Genomic DNA, 24198 nt, shown 5'->3' on the forward strand with positions numbered 1-24198 from the left:
CGCACATCGTCGATGTTGCCAAATTACAGTTTATTTTCGAATTATTTGCAGTTGAAAATTTGATTGTGAAATGAAAGTATTATGAATATATAAAATTGTAATAATAACATTTATTTATATATTTACATTAGAATTTTTTACGGATTTTTTCTTAATGGTTTTAAACTTATTAGAATTATTTTATTTCTTTCAAGTTATTTAATTCTAGTTATTTACAGGCAACAATAGTTTTGATTATATGTATTGATATGTTTTGAAATACTACCATGACGAGTCTTATAAAACAATACACCTCAATGGGAGATATAGAGGTAACATTTTACCTATGTTACTAATATAATATACTTTGATTATAATGTTTGTATCATAATTTCTTAAAAATATCAAGTTAGTGGATTAATGGCAATTTTACGAAGAGTGTGTTGATAAGACTAAAATAAGCTTTATGTTTAATCTTTTTCTCGTTAGAAGGGAGATGGTTTGTGTCGTAGAATACATTACTTATATTCTTTTCTTAATTTACTGTAATTTCTTGTATCCTATAATGCCAAACCTTGACAATATGGTGAAGGTTGAGTTTTGATCTTATTATTTTTATAAAAGGTTTTATACCTGTGTTTATACAAAACCAACTTAAGATTAGTTTGTAATTAGTTTGTGATTTATATTAAAGATCTTTCTTATAATATTTGTTATGTCTTAATCTTAATACTATATTATGCTTTGTCTGGAAAATAAATGTTAAAATATCTTAATTTTGTATATCCTATTCCATCCTTCCATTAGGAAAAATATGGTTTATAAATCATATTATGCTAAGAAAATCACATAAATTAGGTGTAAGAATAGAGAAATCTTAAGGTAACAGAAAAATTAATGCAATATATGTATAAGCAGAATTAAACAAGGTAACTGTAAATATTGCTGAAGCTGATTCTACAATTTTAATTACGGAGGCTAAAAGGCCTTTTAAGGCCTCCGTAGTTTTGATGGAATGTTAAAAAAAACCTATTATGAACATGACATGGAGCTACAGCCTACAGCATTTAAAAATTAAAAAAAGAAAAAACTAGGACACATCCCTTTTAATTTCCCGAATTTTTAATAAAGCACTTTTGAAACGTAGCATAATAATCTAGAGCAATTAGATTAATTATAGGAATCTAGAGTTTTATTTCTATTTAATTTTATTGACTATGAAAATACATAATAAGCGTTCACGTTTCACGTGTTGTGCGAAATATTAAAATAATAATATAAATAAAATAGCGTCAGCGATGACTATGAAATGAAGATCGCTGTCATTTTATATGGAAAATGTCCTCAATCGTCATTTCCCAGCCAACTGGACGCCGTTTTTCGATCATACGGTATATATTGACAAAAAAACACTGAAAAGCACATAATATTTGTTTTCTACTGAAAATAATTCCAAAATAACTTGCAATCTGGCAACATCGAAGATATGCGCATGCGTAGTTTCTGTGACTATATGCAGCAAAAACTCGTTTCAAGGTCAGCCACCGGATCCACACCATTACCGTTTTGGTACCGTTATTGGTTCCGTATTAGAATATAGAAAATTTCGGTAGTAGTGTTTTTTTTTGTAGCATGTAGCCAACGGATGTAGCCTGACGGAGCGGAATTTTCAACACGATTAGTGGGATAATGCCAATGCCTCTCTTTCCTTGTCTAAGGCCAATGCGCTAAACTTGTGCGCTAAACTATTGGCAACAATTGGCAACACTAGTGACGGCCATCTTTACATTCTTTACAGCCTGCGGCCATATTGAGAACCGCCATAGTTGTGAGAGTTTATTGATGGTTTGTTGTGCTTCATTTTTCTGTATTTTATTGATAAAATACCTAAGTTATAACAACCTATATTAAATCTATTTTATTAAACTAATATAGTGTTTGTTTCTACACTTCAAAAGCACCAGAAATGTCTGATACTGAAGAAGGTGTTGCTGGTAAGTCGTTACATCCATACCTACATCGTGATAAAACATTCCATTTTTCTGGATTAGTTTCATTCTACTGTACTTTTAGTGAGAAAGACTCGATCAGGTAGAGCTGTTAAATCGCCATTCAAACCAACTAAACCAGCAACTAAAACCACTGGCCGAAAAACTAGAAAGAAGGTTGTTGTTATGGAGGTTGAAGTAACTGATGATGAAGAAATTGAACAAGTTGACGAAGCAGAACCAGCACCAAAAAAGGTATATATTTATTTGAAGCTTGATTTGTGTAATACCAGCAATACCAAGATAACTTTTTCAGGCAAAACTAGATGAAGATGAACCTGTTTGTGAAACTTTTGAGAAAAATGATCCTTTAGAGACAATTAAAGAAGAAGCAGAGAAGTTGAACGAGAGTTTTGAACTGGTAATGGCTCAGTTTCACTGTAAAAAATGTTTATTAACACATGTATTTTTTTCCAGGTTATGAATGACGTAAATATGTTAGAAGAAGTGACTGAAAATGACAATTTTGAAACCAATATTGCATCAGAAGACATAGTACTAACGGACAAGCTTGAGGAGGAACTACTTGCTGATGATGATGTAGAAAAGGCAGAGAATGGACTGAACTATGAAGCAGTTTTGGAAGAAGTACAGCCTAATGTAAGTGAGGTTGTAGAAGAAACGACTGAAAATGTAGAGGAATCACCTGAGGAAAGCAAAACTGAAGTAGTTATAGAGGAAATAATTGAGGAAAAGGCATCAGAAGAAGTTAAGGAACAACCTCAGATAGAGGAGACACCTGTAATTGAAGAACCATTTGTAGAAGAGCAAGGTCCTGTTGTAGAGGAATCTCCTGTTGTAGAGGAATCTCCTGTTGTAGAGGAATCTCCTGTTTTAGAAGAATCTTCTATTGTAAAGGAAATTCCTGTTCTAGAGGAACCTTCTGTTGTAGAAATAGCTCCTCTTAAAGAAGAGACTCCTCTCATGGAGGAGACTCCTATTGCAGAGGAAACCCCTGTTTCAGAGGAGCCATCAACTGAGGAACCAACTGCAACAGATGAACCAATGGAAACAGAAGATTCAATTAAAAAAGAGACACCTGCTGTTGCAGAGGAAGTGAAACGCATAACACCAAAAGGTGATCCTGAAGCTGAGAATATTTCTGATGAAGAGCTTCCAGGTGTGCTGGTGGCAAAAGTACCAGAAACAGAGGAAGTTTCTGATGAGGAACTTCCTGGACCCAAAAGGGCTGAACTTCCAGCTGATACCGAGGTAATTCATTTATACAGGGTGACTCGGTATTCCAAAAAAACTCCATATCATCTTTTTGGCCCCGGTACGCCTTTTTACAGTTGTTATATATTTTTTCTTTTATCAGGTTGTATCAGAGGATGAGCTAGAAACCACAAAAAAAGAAGCTGAAGAGGAAGAATTTACATCTGATGCTGCAAATGAGACAAAACAAAGAAAATCTTCTGTTGGTGATTATGATCCAACATCACCTACTTCTGAAAATGAATCTGCCCCAAAGAAAAAGGAAGAGAAAGATGACAAAGAGAAAGAAGGTACTATTTAGATACTTTTAATATTTTTTATATATGTAATGTATTTTTTACTAGTTGAACATGCTAAACCACCAAAACCGAAGAAGCTGCCGGAATTGGATAAATACTGGAAAGCTGTCAATGATGATCCTACAGATTTCACTGGATGGACCTATTTGTTGCAGTATGTTGATCAAGAGGTTAGTTATTCAGCTTATTATTAATTCTTTGAAATTTATATGTTTTGTAATGATTTCTAGAATGATATGGAAGCTGCTAGAGAGGCTTATGATGCCTTTCTATCTCACTATCCTTACTGTTATGGATATTGGCGAAAGTATGCTGATTATGAAAAAAGAAAAGGCAACAAAAAGAAGTGTGAGGAGGTATGTACTATTATATTTAAATTAAAACTCAAAGAACTCATTCCAGATAATAAATGTAAGCTTACCATGAAATACAACACTGTAATCTTTTTTTATCAAATATTAATATTCATATTATTGTTTGGATTAAGTCACATGATTTAATGTCTCCTCTGAAGGTTTTGATATTTTTTAACATGTTTATTAAAGTTTTTTTAAGTGGAGACAAATCAAGAGACTTGTCTGGCTTTTGAGAGCTGGAATTTGTGAACTGATTAATTTTTGGTACCCCACAGCGCTTCATCGGGGCGACTGCTACCAACACTACCGATTTATGTATATATACATTACAATCTGATAATATTTATTGTAATACTACTACCACATTGTACCTAGATTTAAGCCTGAATCAATTTTGTTATTTTGTATAAAATGTACCATTTTTTGATCTTCCTCTTTGTACAAAAACTTGTATATTTAACCACGACATACGTACAGCTACAGAGCGAGCTTAATAAATAGCGTCGCTATATGGACCACGAAATTAAAAATGAAGACGGGAAGATATTAGACGATCGTCATTGTCAAGAATTGTCCAGGTTGCCACAGCCGTCTGGGTTCTAAGTTCTGTTGTCTGTTGAGCTTGCAAAAATGTAAGATTTTATTAATTGTTAAGAACAAGTATCATATATTTTAACGTGTATAAATATCTATACGTTTTACTGTGTTCTAGGGTTAAGTTTACGTGCGATATACATATATTATATATAAGTGAAATATTGTAAGCATATCATATTTGTTTGATGTGGGATGAGGCGACCAGTCTGCATTGAGTATATTTTTTAAACAATTTATTCGGCCTATTTAAATATTCCATACGTCTAAGATTTGTAACTTATCTAATAGTAGAGGTTTCAACTTGCGATTTTAATGACATGTAAGTTTGATGTTTAATAAAGTTTCATATTAGTGCTTTCAGTGTACAACAGAGATGTCGCGTTCTTCAAGAGGATCAGCTCGCCGATTAACTTATTCTATTTTGTGAACTGGCTCTTTGAAAACTTAACTTAATGAATTAAAGACAAAGAAAAAAAAATATATTGAATAATATCTTTTTCGTAAAGAACGACTAATATTTTAAAGGGCCAGGTAAATAATTGTGTGATTTATTTTTAGTCTTTTACATTATTTGTTTTATATATATACTTTATATTTCTATTGTAACGCATCGTTGGAATTACTACTATTTCTTTTTAATCTTTCAAGTCGTGTGTAATTCGAATTTATCGATAAACCAAATGAATGTTGAACCATAAAACAAGGAAATCTGATGAACTGTCACTTCTTTCTCGATTCGGCAACGTCGCCACGCCCCCCCTGTCATCCTGTAGGACTCTAAGTAATTCGCCACTTTTTGGGGCTTTTTTTCTTCCTGTTCAGGTATTCGAACGGGGACTCAAAGCTATACCGCTCTCCGTCGATCTATGGATCCATTATTTGACATACGTAAAGGCAACTAGAGGTGAAGACGAGGAACATGTCAGGTAAATCCTTGGTCCAGAAGTAAACTTAGGACTTCCTAGACGTGCCTAGGTAGTCCTATGTTTGACCATGTAGACACGTTTTTTAATAAGTTTTGTCTAATCGATATAGGCTTGGTGCATTTCAGTTAATTTCAATAAATTCCAACCGCAGCGCTGTATACAGGAGAAATCAGAAATTTTTGCTATGTAATTCACGCCGTCCCGGTTACAGTTCATGTTGATCGCATTAAAATAATATTGAAATCGTGGCTTTGTCATAATATTTTAGTATTTTAGTTTTTTGCTAGTGTAGTTATTAGTATAGTACGAGGTTTGTGTGATGTAACATTGTTTCGGGTAGTAAAAAATAACAGAAAAAGAATCCGAACTAGGCGTCGTGTTGTGTTGTGACAATTTCAAATATTAAAAAATTGTCGAAAAAATGTTAACGCGTAAAGGTGCGTATTCATTATCCGAACGAACGAATGAAAGTGCGGTATATTTAGACGGGGACCGAACGCATGCGGCCGTTCGTTCGTTCGTTCGCTCGACCATCCGTTTCGAGTCGGTACATCAAAGGCGTTCGCCAACAAATGCCTCCGGTCTTCTCGTGCGGTCCCCGTCCATACCACTAGCGAAGATTCGTTCGTTCGTTCGTTCGGATAATGAATACGCACCTTAAAGGAGAGCGTAATTAAGGCGTTGTTGGGTGCAATAACATTCATTAACTCAACTCTCCCTAAACAATTATTTACTGTATTAATGGTATACTTTTTTTAATCAACTAATGGCTAAATGTTTTATGAACATCTAAAATTATAATTATGTATCTTTAAAAAATTTCGTTATAGCTGAAATAGCTCCAATAGGTCTGTCAACAAAATTTAGTTTTCTACTGCAAATTATAAATTTGTGCATATTGAAAGACCGTACAAGTTTGAAAACAAATACTCATATACTTTTCGAGTTATTCGTAATTCAATTTGGATCATTGCGTCGAGGCGGGAAAACGCTGCCAGGAGAGCTACCGTGGGTGTGACGTCACATGCTAATCGCGCGTAGCGCTTTACCAGAGACCTGTGCCAGAGACATAACCACAGGACATAACAGACGGATCCGTTGCGTCGTTTTCTTTTATCCCTGTCTAGATTTAATTAGATTAGTTACATAGATGTAGTCAAGTTTTATCGGTACTACAAGTTACGCCACTGTATTCAGAATTATTTGTACCGATTCTGTTTTACGCTTAGTCATAAACGACCCTTCAATTATTATAGTCGATGGAAAGTCCTTATTGTAAAATTATATAGCCTTTATTCAGATACGTTTGTATTTTACGCAAACAAAGGATCTACTAGGTACAGTTTTAACACTTAATCACACCTTTTTAATTTAATTCAGTTCCAAGATGTCGCTTTTTACTCTACTTTTCAACACGCAGTTACTTTTTACCTCTCTAAGTTCCAGACAGTCCAGAGTCGGCAATTTTTATATCAAATTTTACTTTTAAAACTAATTGTTTAAGTTTTCCTTATATATTAAATAAAGTATTTAATTAAGAACAATAAAGTGTGTGAAAAAACAATCAACATAAGCAAAGCGACAATTTTGATCCTGAACATTGACATTAGAGGTCTACTAGAGCTTGTCGGACGGTAATACTGGTTCTTCCTGATATGTTAATATTTGATCTGTTTAATGTGTTTAGCAATTTTTATTAGGTCAGTTGTGAGTGCGTATTGAGTTTTAAACTTAAGATGGTTGCTAGAAAATGGTGTTTTGTGCCTGGATGCGTAAGCACAACGATTAAGACTCCAACTAAAGTATTTGTAAGCGTTCCAAAGGAAATAACAAAAAGAAAAAAATGGTTCGCGGCAGTCGGGCGGGATATTACAGACCTTTCTTCAGCATCGACTATTTACTGTTGCGAGGACCATTTTAATGTAAGTTTGTGTAGACTTGTGTTGCGGCATAAAATAGTATATTGTTTTACTAGGAGTAAAAATGATACTTTTTGCGGCGAGGCTGTAGTTTTAGCTTTAACACCACTGGATTGAACTTGGTTATAATCAGTATTCATCGCGAGAAAGTCGAATACCATATTGACATCTACTTGCGGTAAATTATGTGAATCTCCTTTCTGGAAACCCTCCTCCATATTTAGCAACAAAAACAACTTCTTTTACGGTATTCAACAACAAAAATAATAATGTAACTGCTGAAAATGTCGACGGTACTTCAATACCTTGTATAGGGAGTGTCACAGTCTTACGGTCTTGCCGTGGCAAGCGGAGCAGCGTGCGACAGGCATGTGACGTCAGGCCAATGAGAGCGCGTTTATTTAATTTGAACGGAGCGCATAACTTCAAGAGTCTCTGTTGTCAAAGGAGTTTATTTTTTTGAAAAAAAAAGTTATTCAATTGGTATTATAATACTAAAACATTAATTTTTTACCACTTTTAGTGCAATTTTTTTTTAGTGAACAGACCTATTATGACCCCACTAGCAAAACCGGTGCGTAAAACTATGCTCGCTACCGTAGTTGAACTCATCTAAAATTTTTTTTAGCTGGGATAATAAATGATAATACAAGTTAGACCTTCAAAAGATATCAACATATTTTTCAATAATTTTTTTTTAGAATTTTCACAAATTATACTTCCTAACACTTTTAGAATAGTTGAAGAATACGCTCAAAGAACGTTGTAAGTAACAATAATAATTATCAAATTTTTCGAGAGAAGCAAAAAACCATTTCGTTCTTTCATTGAAATCGCAAAAATCGCTCAGATAAAAATATTACGAGACCAAATTAGAAAAAAACTTTACCTCACTGGATCGATGTAATAGTCTACTTACAACGGTATTCCACAAAAAACTCCATTTCGTAAAGTTTGTTAGTTACAAGCAATAGCTATTTATGTAACTAGTACCTAAAATGATGTTTTTTAGGACGAATCATTACTGTTTGCGGACGAGGCGTTAGCCGAGTCCGAAATAGTAGATGAGTCCTAAAAAACATAATTTAGGTACGTGTTACATACACTATTTTTTGTCATACGCTTTTTACAGTTTTTTAGAACGCATATTCACCGATGGTGGCAGCACCGGCGGAGAATGCACCAAGCCTGTAATAATTTGACGTCACTTAAGGGAAACGAATGCATAAAATATTTATTTTTAGATCTCAGTTTGAACGAGCCCTAACAGCTTGCGGCTTGGAGTTTCGGTCTGACAGACTGTGGGACTCTTACATCAAGTGGGAAACCGAAGGCAAACGCTTACAAAATGTCACTAGAATCTATGAGCGACTGTTGGGAACCCCCACTCAAGGATACACGACGCATTTCGACAAGTATGTCTTTAATTTATCAATGAAATTTTACTACATAAAAAATATCTGACAGCTTCCAGGAACATGTATCTTCCAACCCGCCAAACAAAGTATTGGACGTTGACGAATTTATGGCCCTCAGAAAAGAAGTTAGGAACATGCTGAAACATGACACTGTCGAAAACGTGGTAGAAAACGCCGCCATGCCACCTGGTGATGAAGATTCCAAACTCTACAGGTTAGAGGAAAAAATAGAAAGATTTTTAAATTAAAAAATATTTTTTTTAGTTCTGATGAAGAAACAAAAGCCATCAGAGAAAGGATTGTATCAATAAGAAGAAAGATTCATAAGAATACTGTCAGTGCTGTCACCTCAAGATGGAATTATGAAGAAGGGGTAAGTTTAGACCAGTGATGGCGAACCTATGACACATAGGTCAGACACTGACCCACGCAATATTTTTTAATTAACGCACAATAGCTAGGCAACCATATGTTTTTTACGCGGATTTATTTAGATTTCCTAATTTGTGTGGATAATTTGAGGCGTCAAGTTGCAAAACGTTAATCCATTTTAAAAAATGGCCTAATGATATACATGAAGAGTGGACCCTAATATCAACATAAACATAGTCCCAAACTGTAGCAAAAGTCGCCTATTCCTATATAAAATTCACTACAAATTACGTTACTGCAGCAAAATCCGTCTTATCCTCTTATACACACACCAGAAAAATCTAGGGATATCATTTTATTAAAGTTAAAAATAAATGTTTTGAAGAAACAACCACATATTTGTAGGTCGATTCTTTCTACTTCAATTGAAATGAAGTAGTCACACTAGTTATTTCTAAATTTGGGATATTTGCAGAAGTGTTTGTGCATTTATGGTCAAATGTATAAAAAGCACCTAGCATGAATTGTTCAAATTTAACCTGTACTGGCTATGTTTTTATGACTATATATAACTGGCCAGAATTCATTCAAATAACTCTGTTTAGTATTAAACAACATTATGGATCTTAACAGAGACGAAATGCTAAGGGCCATGGGTATGCTCGAAGCTGGAATGCGCCAAATTGACGTAGCTAGAGCATTAAATACAACGCAAAGTGTAATATCGCGATAAAGTGCACGCTACCGTGAAAGTGGTGATGTTGCTGAAAGGCACACAGGGCGATATCGCATTACTACCCCTCAGCAAGATCATTTTTTACAATTAAATGCTCGACGCCGACCGACTCTTAGAGCACCAGAGCTTAGTTTAATTCTTAAGGAAACACATAATGTAACCGTTAGTCCTGACACTGTTCGCAATAGATTAAGAGAGGTCAACTTAAGAAGCAGACGCCCCTGGAGAGCTCAACCCTTAACGAGAGGAAATCGAGAGGTACGTGATATTTATGGGCTCAAGATCATGTTCAGTGGTCGAATGAACAATGGGCCAATGTTCTCTTCACGGATGAGTCACGCTTTGGAATTCATCCGGATTCGAGAAGGCTTAGGGTATGGAGAGAACCGGGAAATCTTATTCGATTGGATCATGTTCAGGAAGTGCACCCTTATCAAGGTGGAAAAGTTATGGTCTGGGGAGGAGTCCAGTTAGGCCAAAAAACCGATCTCGTTTTTCTTGAAAGGTTTCTAACAGGAATCACATATCGTCATTTAATTCTTGAGCCTGTCGTGTTACCATATGCCTATGATTTTGGGAGAAACTTCATTCTCATGCATGACAATGCACGGCCTCATACAGCCAGAATGGTAAGTGAGTTTATCAATGCTCATCAATTAAACATCTTACCCTGGCCGGCACAATCTCCTGACCTCAACCCCATCGAGCACGTATGGGACGCGGTCCAAAGAAGAATTTTGAGAATGGATATGCCTCGTGAAACTCGTAGGGATCTGGTTCGGGCCGTGAATGCAGCGTGGCAAGCTGTACATCAAGAAGAGATCGACAACCTGATCAGGAGCGTGGAGAGACGATGTAGGCCTGTAATAAACAGTAGAGGAGGCCATACCCTTTATTAAGTAAAAATGGCTTTATCTTTTTTTTTTAATTCACAGTTTAGAATAAAAAAAATATGTGTATTTTTTGAGTTCAATAAAAATCAAGGTAAATTTGAAAAATTCGGTAAATTTCGCATTTTTATTTCCAATACGTCCTGTAAACTATTTGTTTATTTTAATTTTATTATATCAGAAATGCAAATAATAAAATTACTGACAATGGCTGGATAAAATTGTAATATCCCTAGACTTTTCCGGTGTGTGTATTTGCTTTTTATTGTCATAGTTGCAAACTTCGCATTTTTTCATAGGCTTTTTACACAAGTATAATATTACTACTGACGTCTTATCCATTTCAAAAAATAACATACGTAATAATCCATACATAATCCCAAGTTAGGATGCAAATATCTTGCTGTAGCAAAACCCGCAAAACAAATCGCATAAAAACGTGTCCATTAAGTGGAATCATTGTTTTGTATCTCGTTTTTGTAGAAATAAATTTAATATTTAATTTTTATTCCTACAAAAACCAGATACAAAACAATGACTTCATTTAATGGGCACGTTTTTTGTAAAATAACTCTTCAAACATTTGCTAAAACAGTTTTTGCTTATTAGAGAACAACGGTATACGGTCGAGTCGGCCTACAAACACGTCAACGTTTACGTACGCATGCGCATTTCTTATGTTTTTTATACACGTAAAAGATTCTTTACGTCTACGTATACGTGCCAGCAGCGGCCGACTCGACCGTATGCCGTTGTTCTCTATTATCTCGAAACGTTTTTCGGATAAGACCGGTTTTTGAAGCTTGATGCCTCATTTATATTCTATTTATAATTTTCCAAGCACTGGTAATCGACACAAAAGCAAATAAAATGCTATCTAAAGTTCGCCATCCCTGTTATAGCCTATACATATATCTAGATATGACTTCTCTGTTTGTACTGTGTAAAGTCCTGAATATTAGCGACACAATTGTCACAAAAACTTAAGTCTTAATGTGTTATGGCCTAAATGTTGGGAAGAAAAACTAAAAAATATATTTTTCTAGTTTCTCACAATATGAGTATGAAGCAAAGATAACCACTAAATAATTCTTTTCGGGAATAAGATATATAGCTATATTTTTTATCCAATTGTTTTATTTATAATGTTTATAGACATTATAATATCTAAATATAGTTTCTTTGTATCTACTTTTGAAAGCCCTGAATGTTGGCGACACATTGCCTAAAAAAAGGATTGTGACTCCAGATATAATGGTCGAAGGTGTCGACAATAAAAATAAAAAATAAAAAACTTATATTGCTAGTTTCTTATGATGAAAAACACTGATAGATTGTTTTTAGCTCAGTGTGTGGCATAAACAATTCCTAAAGCATAACTCATTTGAGGATATTTGCAGAGGCCATCTGATTTTAATTTATATTTCTTTTAAATTTAAATTCAAATTCAAATTTTTTTTGTTCATATATGTTTTTCTTTAATAGATAAAGAGGCCGTATTTTCATGTTAAACCACTTGAAAGGTGTCAGTTGAATAACTGGCAGGATTACCTAAACTTCGAGATCGAACAGGGCGACAAAACTCGCATCATCGTTTTGTTTGAAAGATGTTTAATTGCTTGTGCTTTATATGAGGATTACTGGCTAAAGGTAAGTGCTTACCTACACCCTACACAGAATCACTTTACATATATATTTTTTTTAGTTTGTACATTATTTGGAAGGTTTGAAAGATCCAGAAATGCAACCCAAAATAAGGGATGTATATGAAAGAGCTTGTACCATCCATCATCTAAAGAAACCTAATTTGCACCTTCAATGGGCGATTTTTGAAGAAGCTAGTGGTAACCCTAACAGAGCAGCAGAAATCTTAGTTAATTTGGAGAAACAAGTACCTAACCTGCTCCAAGTAGCTTACAGGAGGTAACTAATACCTTTAGTTAGCTCAAGAATAGTTAAAATGATAATTATTCTAATTCTAGGATCAATTTGGAACGCCGTAGGGAAGAATATGAAAAATGCAGTCAGTTGTTTGAACATTACATCTCTAGCGCGAAGAACAAAGTGATTTCCAGCAATATCGCCATCAAGTATGCCAGATTTTGCCTGAAAATATTGAAAGATTTTGACAAAGCCAAAGAGGTAAGGCTTTTCTGATGAAAGAACATCATAATGAATTTAATATATTAAAAAAACATTAAAAATGCCGTAGCGATCTTCATTTCATAGCCATCGCTGACGCCTTTTTTTCGATTGTACGGTATACATAGTAACTAATTCTTCATCAGTGATTTTTTTTAATTTCTTATATTTTCATCAGTATTTTTTAATGTATCTTAGATTATGTAACTACATAGGCTTTAACTTTGTTATTCATTGTGTAACCAAAATAAGTTTTAAATTGACGTCACCTCTAGGCAAATATGTACCTATATACCGGGTGCTTCTCAAAAGTGGCTCACCCCCTATAACTTTTTTATTTTTTCAGATAAAAATCGAGATTTGGTATATTAATATATGACATAAATTAGGATTGATTGACGTATTCAATTATTTTCTGTCACTTCCTGTTTCACCGGAAGCCGTATTCAATTATTTTCTGTCACTTCCTGTTTCACAGCTTTTGATTTTTAAATGGTACCCTCGGTGTTTTGTTGCTTTATTCAATAGAAAATGATGTTCTGAATAGAATGACATATCATATGTCAACTTTTGAAATTTTCGAGTATGGTTTATTTGAAATTGCAACATGCAATTCATAACGACAATTTGACTCGAATTGCCAAGTGTGTGAAATGTACTAATGGAACTTTTTCGAAATATGCTAATGAGCCACCCTCGTTCCTTTTGAAAAAATTGAGATATGATTGAAAATACGATTTGGGCATCTTTTAACTGGCCGGGACAAGACGCGAAAAACATTAGAGTATGAAATCTGTTTTTCCAAGGCTCCTTGATTAAAAATTAGTATTTTTAACACAACCATGGCGCTCTAGATTGAAATTTAAAATTCAATTTTGTTTTAAGCAAAAAATGTTGACATATTAAATTGTCATTCTATTCAGCATGTCGTTTTCTATCGAATAAAGTAAAAAAGATACAGAGGGTGTCATTTAAAAATCAAAAGTTGTAGTAATTTCTGGTGAAACAGGAAATGGTCGAAAAGAATTGAATACGTCAATCAATCCTAATTTAATTTATGTCATATACTAACATAACAAATCTCGTTTTTTTTTATCTGATAAAATAAAAAAGTTATAGGGGTGAGCCACTTTTGAGACGCACCCGGTAGAGAGTACTATTTTTATTGTATCTTTTTCTGTCATTTCTTTTACAGACACTAAAATCAGCTATTACTAAGGATCCTAATAACCCCAGGTTATACTTACAACTGATCGATCTAGTCCTACAGCGTGAAGAGGTTAAGCAAGATGAAGTTTGTGGCATCATAGACGAGTTTTTGGAAAAAGATGGCCCAGACGCCGATCAAAAAGCACTTTTCGCTCAAAGGAAGCTCGAATATTTGGAAGATTTCGGTTCTAGTGTTGAACTAGTGAGTGCTGCCTATGAACAGTATCATAAATATGGCAAACTTAGCAAGGAAAACCCTAAAAAGAAAGATGTCAAAAGGTAAAAAATGAATAAACTTGAAAAATGAAGAAACTTCTATATTAATTGTTTTTTTTTATTTTCCAGCGAGGCATCGTCATCAAGTAAAAAAGAAAAAACCTCCTCGTCTTCTAGTTCGCAAGCTAACTCGTATGGGTACAATTATGGAGGATCATCAGGTCAGACTTCATATCCTTATTCCGGTTCACAGCAGGGACAGTATAATTACGCACAGTATGGACAAGGTACTATTAAACATACTTCTTGATTAAAAAGACGTTTTGTATTAAATATATTTTTTTAGGTGATCAATACCAATACCAGAATTGGCAGTATCCCCAGGGAAGCTACGGTGGCTATAACCAATGGGGAGGGTACGGCAGTGGCTACAGTTATTAATAGAACACGTATTTCTTGTAAATTTGCATCTTTTTTTTATCTTCAGGTTTTTCTCTTAGGGACCCATATATTGCAAGTTTCGAATTATTATTAACTGAAATGTTGATGATGCACTTCAAATTCGATATGTTGTATAATAAGTTTTTATTTAATAAAGTCTTATAAGATATTTGTTTTTTTCTTAGCATGAGTTAGATGTTTAAAACATGATTTAGTTCAAATTTAGTTAATTTATTTTCAAAGTTAGTGATATCGTCACAGTGTGTGTGGCGACATCTGTCGGAGAAGTAAATAACCGCGAACGTGTATTGCTGGTTGAGGATTCATCTTTAATAGAGGACATTATTTGAAGCACCATCGCCATCGAAAATAGAATCAAAAGAATTTACTGGAACATTTGAATAAAAAGATTAAGTGGAACCACAGATTATCAACTTATCGTCAAAAGCATTGTTTTTCGTGGTTCCAATTTTCGTAGTCGCGCACTAGTTAGGTTACTAGTTTGCGCACATCGCACGCCCACTTATGGCCTTTAAAATTGTGCACAGCGCCTGACCGGCCCAGTAATTACGCTGTTTACAGGCGAATTTATTTTTGCGCACAGGAAATTTTACTTGTTTGCTCATCGTCATAAAAAACAATTTTCGTACCACGAATTAGGGACAAGATTTTTATCTGTATACTTATAGGATACCTAATCTGTGCTGGAACCAAAAAGAACGTTAGATAATTTTCGTACGTTCGAGACGCGGCCACTAGGACTAGGAGTTAAATAAGCGCAACCGAGCCCAGCAGTTTAGTTTGAAATACGGTTAGTTTTTGAATAGCGAATGTTGACAATTTTTTCAAATAGTTAATTGTGTCTTGTAATCAGTAAAAATGTGTGTATATAATGATAAAATACATCCGTTTTTTATGAACTACTATAGTTAATTTAGATATTCTAATGGCTACAATTCGAAGGTCGATATTCTTTTTATTATTTTGAATAAATTTTTCCCTATCCTGCTTTGATTTGTACTGCACACCACTGTTGTATGGCCATCTCCGTCTTTCTTTTCCTAAATAACTTTAAATATTTGATTATGCTATTCAAAAAATAAAATGCTATTCACATAGCATTTCATGCTAAATTTGCTAAAAAATGAAATGCTATTCACATAGCAAGTTTTACAGGTGTCAAAAATTATATTTTTTTGTCAGTGAAATAAATATATTTCTGTGAACAACTGGAAGAAGTTATACTATACAAAAAAACAATAAAAGTTTAAATATATATGTATTCACACTTTTTATTAACGGAGTTTTAATGTATAATTAATAAATTCATCTGAAAAATATTAATTGTATTAGAGTTCAAATATGATAAATCTTCATCTATAATTGAATATTTACTTATGTTAGAATCTTTCTGGATAGAGTACAATAGTACATCTACACTATACATAAGATAAACATATACAATAAGCTTATTATGTCTGGGCTACATATATCAGTAAAGTAAAATATCACATCAAAAATGTACAATTCAATAAATAAGAGAGTACATAGTACATGCATCGACCTCTCACGGTAAATTTGCTCAAATGAATCTAAACTAAAAAATACTGAGCAAACCACCACGACATCTAACAAAAAATAAATTATTTCCTAAAAAGATCAAAGAAATCCACATACTCAAAATTAAAATTCTCATTACAATAAATAGATACACAAATAAATTAATATATTTTCCTAGTTAGAAATAGAATAAAGGCTCTTTTACTTCTACAGAAAGAGAGATATTATATTAATAATAATAATATTAATTAAAATAAATAAATAACGTCTATACCTTTGTGGCGGGTTTATTTCACCAAAAAAGACTTCTGGCTTTTTCGCCACTAGAAGTTTTTGCTTTTACTATTGGGTTTTTGCTTCCAACGACGGGAGGAGATTACCTCCTGAAAAGTTAAGCAATTTCTGTCCGTTATGCAAATACCGTATATGATCGAAAAAAACGGCGTCCAGTTGCCTTGGAAATGACGATCGATGACACTTCTCATATAATTTTACATACAAAATGACAGCGATCTTCATTTCGTAGCCATCGCTGACGCCATTTTTATTCCATCATACGGTATGTTTTGTTAGAAAAATACTGCTGGCAAATTGCTCTCCGTTGGATCAACGCAGCAGGTCTACAAAAAATAACTACCAAATGATCGAAAAAAAAACGGCACCAGTAAGCTATGAAAGGACGATCGCTGACATTCCCTATATAATTTTGTATATAAAATGACAGCGATCATATTGTGTTTCATTTTGTAGATTTTATTTTAGTGGCGAAATTTACCTACAAAGCGAAAGTCTTTTTTGAAGAAACATTATTCCAAGAAATTAATTTTTCTACTTAAATGCTAATAAAAACCTAAAATTGAGAAAGGAAAATTGAAGAGTTAAATACAGAGTGTAAATAAATAAGAGCAAAAAATTCAGGACGCTTATTTAGATCTTTACATCTGTATAATATAATTTTAAAAAGATATACAGAGTGACTCACAGTCAAGGTAGGTCAGAGGTTTATATCACGTCACATATCACGTTTATGTAGAACCAGTGATAGGATTTTTAGCTAGTTTAGCCCTGCACCGTTGCGCGCTGATAGTCGTTTACAGCGCAGCGGATAAAGAATACTGTACCATAGTTCTGCTTTCAGTCGACAGAGTGGTTTTTTTTTAAATTAATGTTTTATGCGTTGGCCGCAGAACTAGTAGAGGCTCCACTGTACAGCACTTGAGACATAAGGGGAAATCAAATCAGCCTTGTCACGAATTTGCCCATTAGGTTGCGTATCTTCCCAATTCTTTCAATCAACGCTATAACGTTAAAAATAACTTATGTAGATGAGGCAAGTGCCTTTACTTAAATATCCAAATTTTCAAAATTCTCCATAAACGTCTAACCTCATTGCAGTGAAAATCACCCTATATAGTACCAAGTTAATTAAGTGCGTATTATATGTAATAAATATGTATAAATTACACCCTGCATATTGCGCAAGTTTAAATTAACTAAGAAACTGAACACTATAAAGGCTCAAACGCACTGACGACCAGGTTGCAGCGACCATTTAATTCAATGTTATTGTTATTACTGGTCGCAACTGCGTTTCCTAAAGCCGCATCCAATCTAGGCGAACAAAACGTTCGTGAACATAAATAATTAACGAGATATAAAGTGAAAATTGTGAGATTGGTAGATTTACAAATAATAAAGCAAACAAGAACAGCTAGCCTATTAGGAGCGCAGAGCGCCGAACGGCTAGTTTGTACGCCAGGGCGTGCGTCTGCCTGCATGCTAGAGCACGCGCGTTCTTTTTCCGACGGGTGTCGGTACATCAAAAGGAGTGAACGGCGTGCATTTCGGCGGACACTGTTGCGGACACTTGGAAGGGACTCGTTTAATTTCGCTAAATATTTTTAAATAACGAGTTCGAGTTATATACAGTCCACCGAGCCAATACAAATACGATTTGGGCATCTTTTAAGCGGCCATGAAAGGATACGAAAAAAAATGATACGATCAAATATATATGTTTCCAAAGTTCTTTGATTATAAATTAATAGTTTTAACAGAGTCTTGGCACTCTACATTGAAATTTAAAATGCTATTTTTATTTCATTGGAAATGTCTAAAATTGACGTATGATATGTCATTCTATTCAGAATGTCATTTTCTATCAAATAAATTAAAAAAGTACTGAGGATACAATCTAAAAATCCAAAGTTATCGTCATTTTCGGTGAAACAGGAAGCGACCGAAGGTAATATAATTGAATACGTCAATCAATCCCGATTTATGTCATATACTAACAAACCAAATTTCGTTGTATTATCTAAAAAAGTAAAAAAGGTGAGCCCCTTTTTAGAAACACCTAGTAGAATCGGCTAAAAATGAATAACGAATAATCTACCAAAACACGCCTGTGACACTCCGCCTGCTAAATATTGATTCAAGGACAAAAGTTCTTAAACTGTTTACCGGTTAAGTTATTTAAAAAAATGCTTGTCCTGTAGTTTTCTCACCTTTGCATCAATTTTGTTTTGCTACAGAGTTTCTTTTTTTTGTCTTTTTTTGCAAGCATCAGCCAATACAATAAACGCAGCTGCCGCAATTTATTATCATCGCGTTATCATCCATATTTATTTTTTCAACTCACATTAAGCCCGGCACTCGAAAAAACAGCGACTACCTAAACGCATCCCAGATCTATAGAGTAAACTGGTTGTCGCATTCTTCCCCGCACCTCAACCCTCGGGACCGTTATATCAGGTTATATCCGCTTGGACGCGGCTTAACATTGAATCAAATGCTGGTCGCTGCGACCTGGTCGTCAGTTCGTTTGAGCCCTAAGCTGGGTTTTTTAAATTCATATTGAACTATATATAATGACAAAGATTGCTTCCTCTTTCAATTTATGGAGATAAATAAATTAAAAATATAAACCAATTTCTACTTGCCAAATATTTAAATTAAAAAATATTAGTTTTAAAACTGGTGAACATATTTGTTAAATTTCTTTACCTATTACCTATTTCTTAATAAATATAGATATTATTTCTTTTTATTTTGAGCATCAAGGCCATTTGAATCTCTTTGTTCCAATTAAATATTGCATTATGTAATCTCATCAGTAATCACTGTATAATAGAATTGAACTGCTTAGAAAATAGAGAGAGAGAGAGTGAGAGAGAGTAATATATTGTTCTAGAACACAAATTTTCGAGCCTTTACTAGCTGTTTGAAGCTACTATTTGCTGTCTGTGGTATCTCCTACTTGGATGCAACACTTTGTAGTACAGCAACATAAATGTTATCCCCACGATAAAAGGTATAATGTTTAAATAAATAATTGGCTTGTAATATATAGACTGTCTTACTGCTTCGTCAGCATTGTAGATCCACATTATGTTGGCTATAGTGTTTTCAACAAAAAGAACACTATAGAACGCCAGGTATTTGAAAAAAGTCGGGCCTTCTACTAAAACAACCTAAAAAGTAAGCCCAGTATAATAAATAAATTAAACTTATCACAATGTTTCAATAAAGGTAATAAATTACTTTGTTCTGCATTTATCTTTATTAAATATAAACATACCTGGGTAAAAATGTAAACAGCTCCAAATATTGAATAAAACAAGAAGTCATAAAGTTTGTTGTGATCACAGAAATTATTGTCTGAACTTGTGACAGAGAGACTAATTGTCATGACAAACCAATGAAAAACAAGCACCAATATAGTTCTTACGGGATATATGGAAGCAATTACACTTATGCATAGAATCCTAGAAACTAGAAAAATTTATTTAGTTTTTTAATCTCAAAATATATAGATTCAACCAACCTGTTACTAAAAAATGCCACATAAAGTGAACAATGGTTGCAGGCCATGAGATATTCTGTTTGGTTTTTAAGGCCACTCTTAACAGTCTTTGGTAGGAAGCCATGGACCAAGCCATGCTAACAAAGGAACTTCCGATAGATAGAAGCTGGTGAACCACTAAAACCAAAACAAAGAAATAAATATATCTATTTTTTTTATCAACAAAAGGATTTAACTAACAATTATGATTATAGTGATAAAAGAACTCAAACTCTATGGATATTAAATTAAATAATAAATCACTCAAAATTTAGTACTTTCGTATCAATAAAAACTTACAAGTAAATGTGCCGATGATCTCATTACCATGGGTATAAAAAATAATTGTCAGTTGAAGTATCTGCTGAGGTGCCGCTTCCAAAAAACACTCAAGCACCCTCAGTAGGGCCACATCTGAATCCTCCCTAACCATTAGTTCGTAATATTTCCTTTGGTTCTCGTGATCACCTAGCTTTTCTGCTTTTTTTGACTTTATAGCATACTGTAAAGCATCAAAATATCTTAGTACAGGGGCTAATTGAAAAACCAGTACTAACACGCAACACAGGCTTCTTTTTGTACATTTTTTTGTTAAGGTTTTTCTGTAGTTGTTATCATGGTCTCGCATGTACATTCTTAGACTGAAAAATGTATTTATAACAGCTGGGATCAGGATAAACGCCACAGTTGTAATAAAATAACCGATGTTTTCGTTCACATAATATCGATAGGCTAAGTTACAGTCGAAAAACACATCCACAATGTGGCTGATGATCGATATAACAAAGCCAGCAATATCCCAATTTGTAACTCGATCCTTGGATGGCAGACGATCAATTTCATCCCTCTCGGTGTCATTGCACATCTTTTTCTGGTGCAGCACCGTCATTTGAAGTGGTTTCGTTAAAACAAGGCATTTAAGCTGGTTAGAGTAGACAAGGAAAAAAGTAGATTTGATGACTAACTTTGATCAATGACTTTTAGGATAGAATAACATATTTCTTGTACTTGCCAAACATTTTCTTACTTGAACTGATTCTATTTTCGATGTCGAGGCACTATCAAAAATTAATTCGCATCGACTGTAACAAAAATGAAAACAAAAAAAATAACCTCAAAATTTCTTCATTACTCTTGTCTTTGCTCTTGTCAGATCATTGTCGAATGTCACATCATTGTCAAATCTCTATCAGTCTCAATCATGTCTCAATAGTCTCAATCAAAGGTCTCAATCATGTCTCAATCTTCCCGTGATCTCCATCAAATCAAGATCAAATCAGATATCTGTGATCTGGGTCGTATATGTGTTTTGTGATCTGTAAGTGACCATCCCAAACCAATCCAATGCATCACATTCATGATTCAAAGCATCACTTTTTCTGTGATCACTTTTCCTGGAATCAAGGCCTGAAATATTCATATCACTCAATATTCTTTGGGAATATTTTTCTAGTAGTCTATATTGTCTATATTCACAATCAAGGGTATGGTTTTTAATACAAACACAAATACAAATAAGGGGTATAATTAAATAGGTATTTAATATTAATTAAAAAAATGGTAATTTAATTATAAAAGACGAATCTTAAATAAGTGCAAATATTTTCAGAGCTGGTAGGTAGGTAGATCTGAATAAAATATTTCGCCGTTTTTAAAATAATTCGAAAATATAGCCCAGTTATTTTACCTTGACAATTTAAACATTTTTTGTAAAAATTTTGATAACTAGGTACTAGATATCTTCTGTTTTTTCGTTCCTCTAAATTTAATCTACCTATTAACCAGATATTGTATTTTAAATAAAAATTTATAAACTATACAAAAACTTAGACGAACGTCATATAACCAAATATACAAAATTTTGAACATTTTTCACAGAAAACATTTCAGACGTATTTTTAGGACCAAAATATACCACTCGTAAAAACATCAGCATTTATTTAAAACTCACCCTGTATTATTTTCATTTATACCACAAACTAATTTTCCTCAACGCCTAGAAATAACCTCTACCACACTATTTGAACTTTGATAATTTTATTTAAAACAATATATTACAATATCACAATGTAAGTTTAATAAATGGGTCCTTCATCTAAATTATCATCCTCATCTTCATAATTCTCGCCATTATCAAAGTAGTTATTGGCATAATCAGTTCCTTCATCCATTTCTTCATCTGGTTCGTTTTCCTCTGCTTCCATTTCTTCTTCAAGCTCGTCTTCTGCTTCCTCTTTAATAACAACAGCATTTTTTAAGTGCTCCAACTTCTCCAACACATTAAGCCTTAAAAAGTTGATACATAAGCCTAAAATGGTATAAGGGTATACCTAATGATAGTGAATTTACCTTTCTTGTATATTAACATCAAGCTTTTGTCCACGACCTTTCTTAATTCTTTTAGCCAACAGTTTTGGTCTTAACTCTGAAGGAAAAAAATTCCAGTCATATTTTTCCTTAGTACTATGTATTTGAGCTACAAGTTTATCAATTTCTTGTTCTGGCTGATTTGACTTGCTGGCAAATGGAATTTTTATATAAGATGAGGATAGTTGCATATGATCTATAAAATCTCGTCGTAAAATTAGCATATAATCTGTCTCAAGAGAGGGCTAAAATTAGATATACATAAGTGTCAGAGTAAATTGTCTAAAATAATACATCAAACCGTAAATGGTACAGGTTTACGCTCCAATGGAGGGTACAGTGATGGAGGCTGTGTAACAAGTGAGGGAAGTGCATCTTTATTTCCTACACCCAAATCATTTAGCTGATCCCTAGTAAATGATTTGTTAGCAGCACCACCTGAACAACAATATGTAAATCAGTGACAAATATGGTTCAATTGGATTAGTAATTACCTCTACCACCTCTGCCTCCTCTTCCACGACTCATTATTAATAAGTTTTATTATTTCACTACTTGTAATTTCTTTAAATCCTCAGTTAAGCTCTGAATTTCGGTTTGTTGTTTTTCAAAGGCTTCCTAGAGCAAGGTAGATATTAAATATAAATTTAACAGGAACAGTTGTACTTACTTTGTCGTATATTACTCGTACGATTAATGAACAGCTAGGGCAAGTAGCTACTTCTTCGCCAGCAAGTAGTTCCTCCTAAAAAACGTGTAACAGACCATTAAAATTTTAACCTGTTATTTACCTTTGAAATTTGAAACCTATCGCCGCATGGACATGGGAAATAATAGATTTCGTCGTCTTCGTCGTATTCGAAATCCTCGATTTCAATTTCGTCGTGAAAAACACTCATGGTTTAGACAAATTCATAACGTAAAAATAACAGAATGGTAAAATAAAAAAAAATTATTTTGGTTTATTTTAAGCCCCCTCCTCCGACTTCCTATTCCCCTTCCCTTAAGTTTCAAAATTTGTCTTCTTTCTTCACAAACTCTTCTTTTTTCGGAAAGAGATGCTTTGCCTAGACTGCCAGGGCCATTCAGGCAAAGTACCTACCTTTGTACTTCAAAATCAAAATTTCAATGCACCCATGCTAGGGGCCGAATTCGAACCAGCAACCTTGTGTTTACTAGATGTTGAAGAGATGTTGCGTATCATTTCGGCCACAAGGCTGGCAGCTTAAAATTTACTTTAAGACCAGAAAATCTAAAAAGAAGAGTAATTGACATTTACTCAGAGATATGGAGAAAATTTTCTTTCCCCATACCACTGCAAGGCTCTGCATTGGCTTTATTCATGCGCGATCCCAGCGTTGCCAGAGCTGGTACATTTGTACAGATCTGGTACATTTTGGAACCGTTTGTACCAAAGTACATTTTTTACATTTCTGGTACATTTTTTAACAGTAAACAATTGATTACAACAATAATTTTTTGAATAAAAATCGGCAAATTACACTCCAAATATCGAAAGTTCAAAAAAATCGACAATTTTTCCCTTAGAATTTTTCCTAATACCGCTCATCACTAATTTCGTTTTCTACATCGCCGGTATCGCCCTCTATCAAATATAAGTCAAACTATATTCTGCCAACCCTACCAAGAATTCTTTTTCTATC

The 24198-nt window shown here is 33.8% G+C and overlaps 3 protein-coding genes across 4 annotated transcripts; 1 reads left to right on the forward strand and 2 right to left on the reverse strand.

Moving 5' to 3' along the window:
- The first annotated feature begins 1612 nt into the window (after positions 1–1612).
- On the forward strand, positions 1613–14932 carry LOC115874499 (pre-mRNA-processing factor 39). The gene is made up of 17 exons (XM_030889649.1): positions 1613–1973; positions 2053–2222; positions 2284–2388; positions 2445–3239; positions 3346–3532; positions 3587–3711; positions 3772–3897; positions 5317–5420; positions 8584–8754; positions 8807–8971; positions 9022–9130; positions 12241–12405; positions 12461–12678; positions 12738–12897; positions 14093–14385; positions 14452–14609; positions 14669–14932. The coding sequence occupies exons 1-17, from the start codon at positions 1946–1948 to the stop codon at positions 14761–14763; spliced, it is 3174 nt and encodes a 1057-aa protein (XP_030745509.1). The 5' UTR covers positions 1613–1945; the 3' UTR covers positions 14764–14932.
- A 3604-nt stretch (positions 14933–18536) lies between these two features.
- LOC115874507 (XK-related protein 6) lies at positions 18537–21487 on the reverse strand. Its single transcript, XM_030889662.1, has 4 exons — positions 20468–21487; positions 20150–20305; positions 19904–20097; positions 18537–19796 (listed from the first exon to the last, which is right to left on the reverse strand). Exons 1-4 carry the CDS (start codon positions 21054–21056, stop codon positions 19539–19541), a joined length of 1197 nt encoding a protein of 398 aa, XP_030745522.1. The 5' UTR covers positions 21057–21487; the 3' UTR covers positions 18537–19538.
- Positions 21488–22187: 700 nt separating this feature from the next.
- Positions 22188–23545, reverse strand: LOC115874516 (DNA-directed RNA polymerase III subunit RPC7-like). Of its 2 annotated transcripts, none has more exons than XM_030889675.1 (6): positions 23326–23545; positions 23205–23279; positions 23029–23152; positions 22836–22972; positions 22517–22779; positions 22188–22453 (listed from the first exon to the last, which is right to left on the reverse strand). In XM_030889675.1, exons 3-6 carry the CDS (start codon positions 23060–23062, stop codon positions 22243–22245), a joined length of 645 nt encoding a protein of 214 aa, XP_030745535.1. In that variant the 5' UTR covers positions 23063–23152; positions 23205–23279; positions 23326–23545; the 3' UTR covers positions 22188–22242. The 2 variants fall into 2 exon arrangements, with proteins under 2 accessions (XP_030745535.1, XP_030745541.1); XM_030889681.1 differs by having other exon boundaries at positions 22193–22453; positions 23342–23459.
- Positions 23546–24198: the final 653 nt, after the last annotated feature.

This window comes from Sitophilus oryzae, unplaced genomic scaffold (genome assembly GCF_002938485.1).
Source record: "Sitophilus oryzae breed Bouriz unplaced genomic scaffold, Soryzae_2.0 scaffold_1018_pilon_pilon, whole genome shotgun sequence".
NCBI lineage: Eukaryota > Metazoa > Arthropoda > Insecta > Coleoptera > Curculionidae > Sitophilus > Sitophilus oryzae.

Excerpts from the sequence above, each read along its gene's own strand:
- LOC115874499 (XM_030889649.1), top strand. The coding sequence starts at position 1,946 with ATGTCTGATACTGAAGAAGGTGTTGCTG. Across the intron at positions 12,406-12,460 it reads ATGAGGATTACTGGCTAAAG|TTTGTACATTATTTGGAAGG; the intron begins GTAAGTGCTTAC and ends TATTTTTTTTAG. Across the intron at positions 12,679-12,737 it reads CTCCAAGTAGCTTACAGGAG|GATCAATTTGGAACGCCGTA; the intron begins GTAACTAATACC and ends TTCTAATTCTAG.
- LOC115874507 (XM_030889662.1), bottom strand. The coding sequence starts at position 21,056 with ATGACGGTGCTGCACCAGAAAAAGATGTGCAATGACACCGAGAGGGAT. Across the intron at positions 20,306-20,467 it reads GATCATCGGCACATTTACTT|TGGTTCACCAGCTTCTATCT; the intron begins GTAAGTTTTTAT and ends TTTTGGTTTTAG. Across the intron at positions 20,098-20,149 it reads GTGGCATTTTTTAGTAACAG|TTTCTAGGATTCTATGCATA; the intron begins GTTGGTTGAATC and ends AAATTTTTCTAG.
- LOC115874516 (XM_030889675.1), bottom strand. The coding sequence starts at position 23,062 with ATGAGTCGTGGAAGAGGAGGCAGAGGTGGTAGAG. Across the intron at positions 22,780-22,835 it reads GTAAACCTGTACCATTTACG|CCCTCTCTTGAGACAGATTA; the intron begins GTTTGATGTATT and ends ATCTAATTTTAG. Across the intron at positions 22,454-22,516 it reads GATGTTAATATACAAGAAAG|GCTTAATGTGTTGGAGAAGT; the intron begins GTAAATTCACTA and ends CAACTTTTTAAG.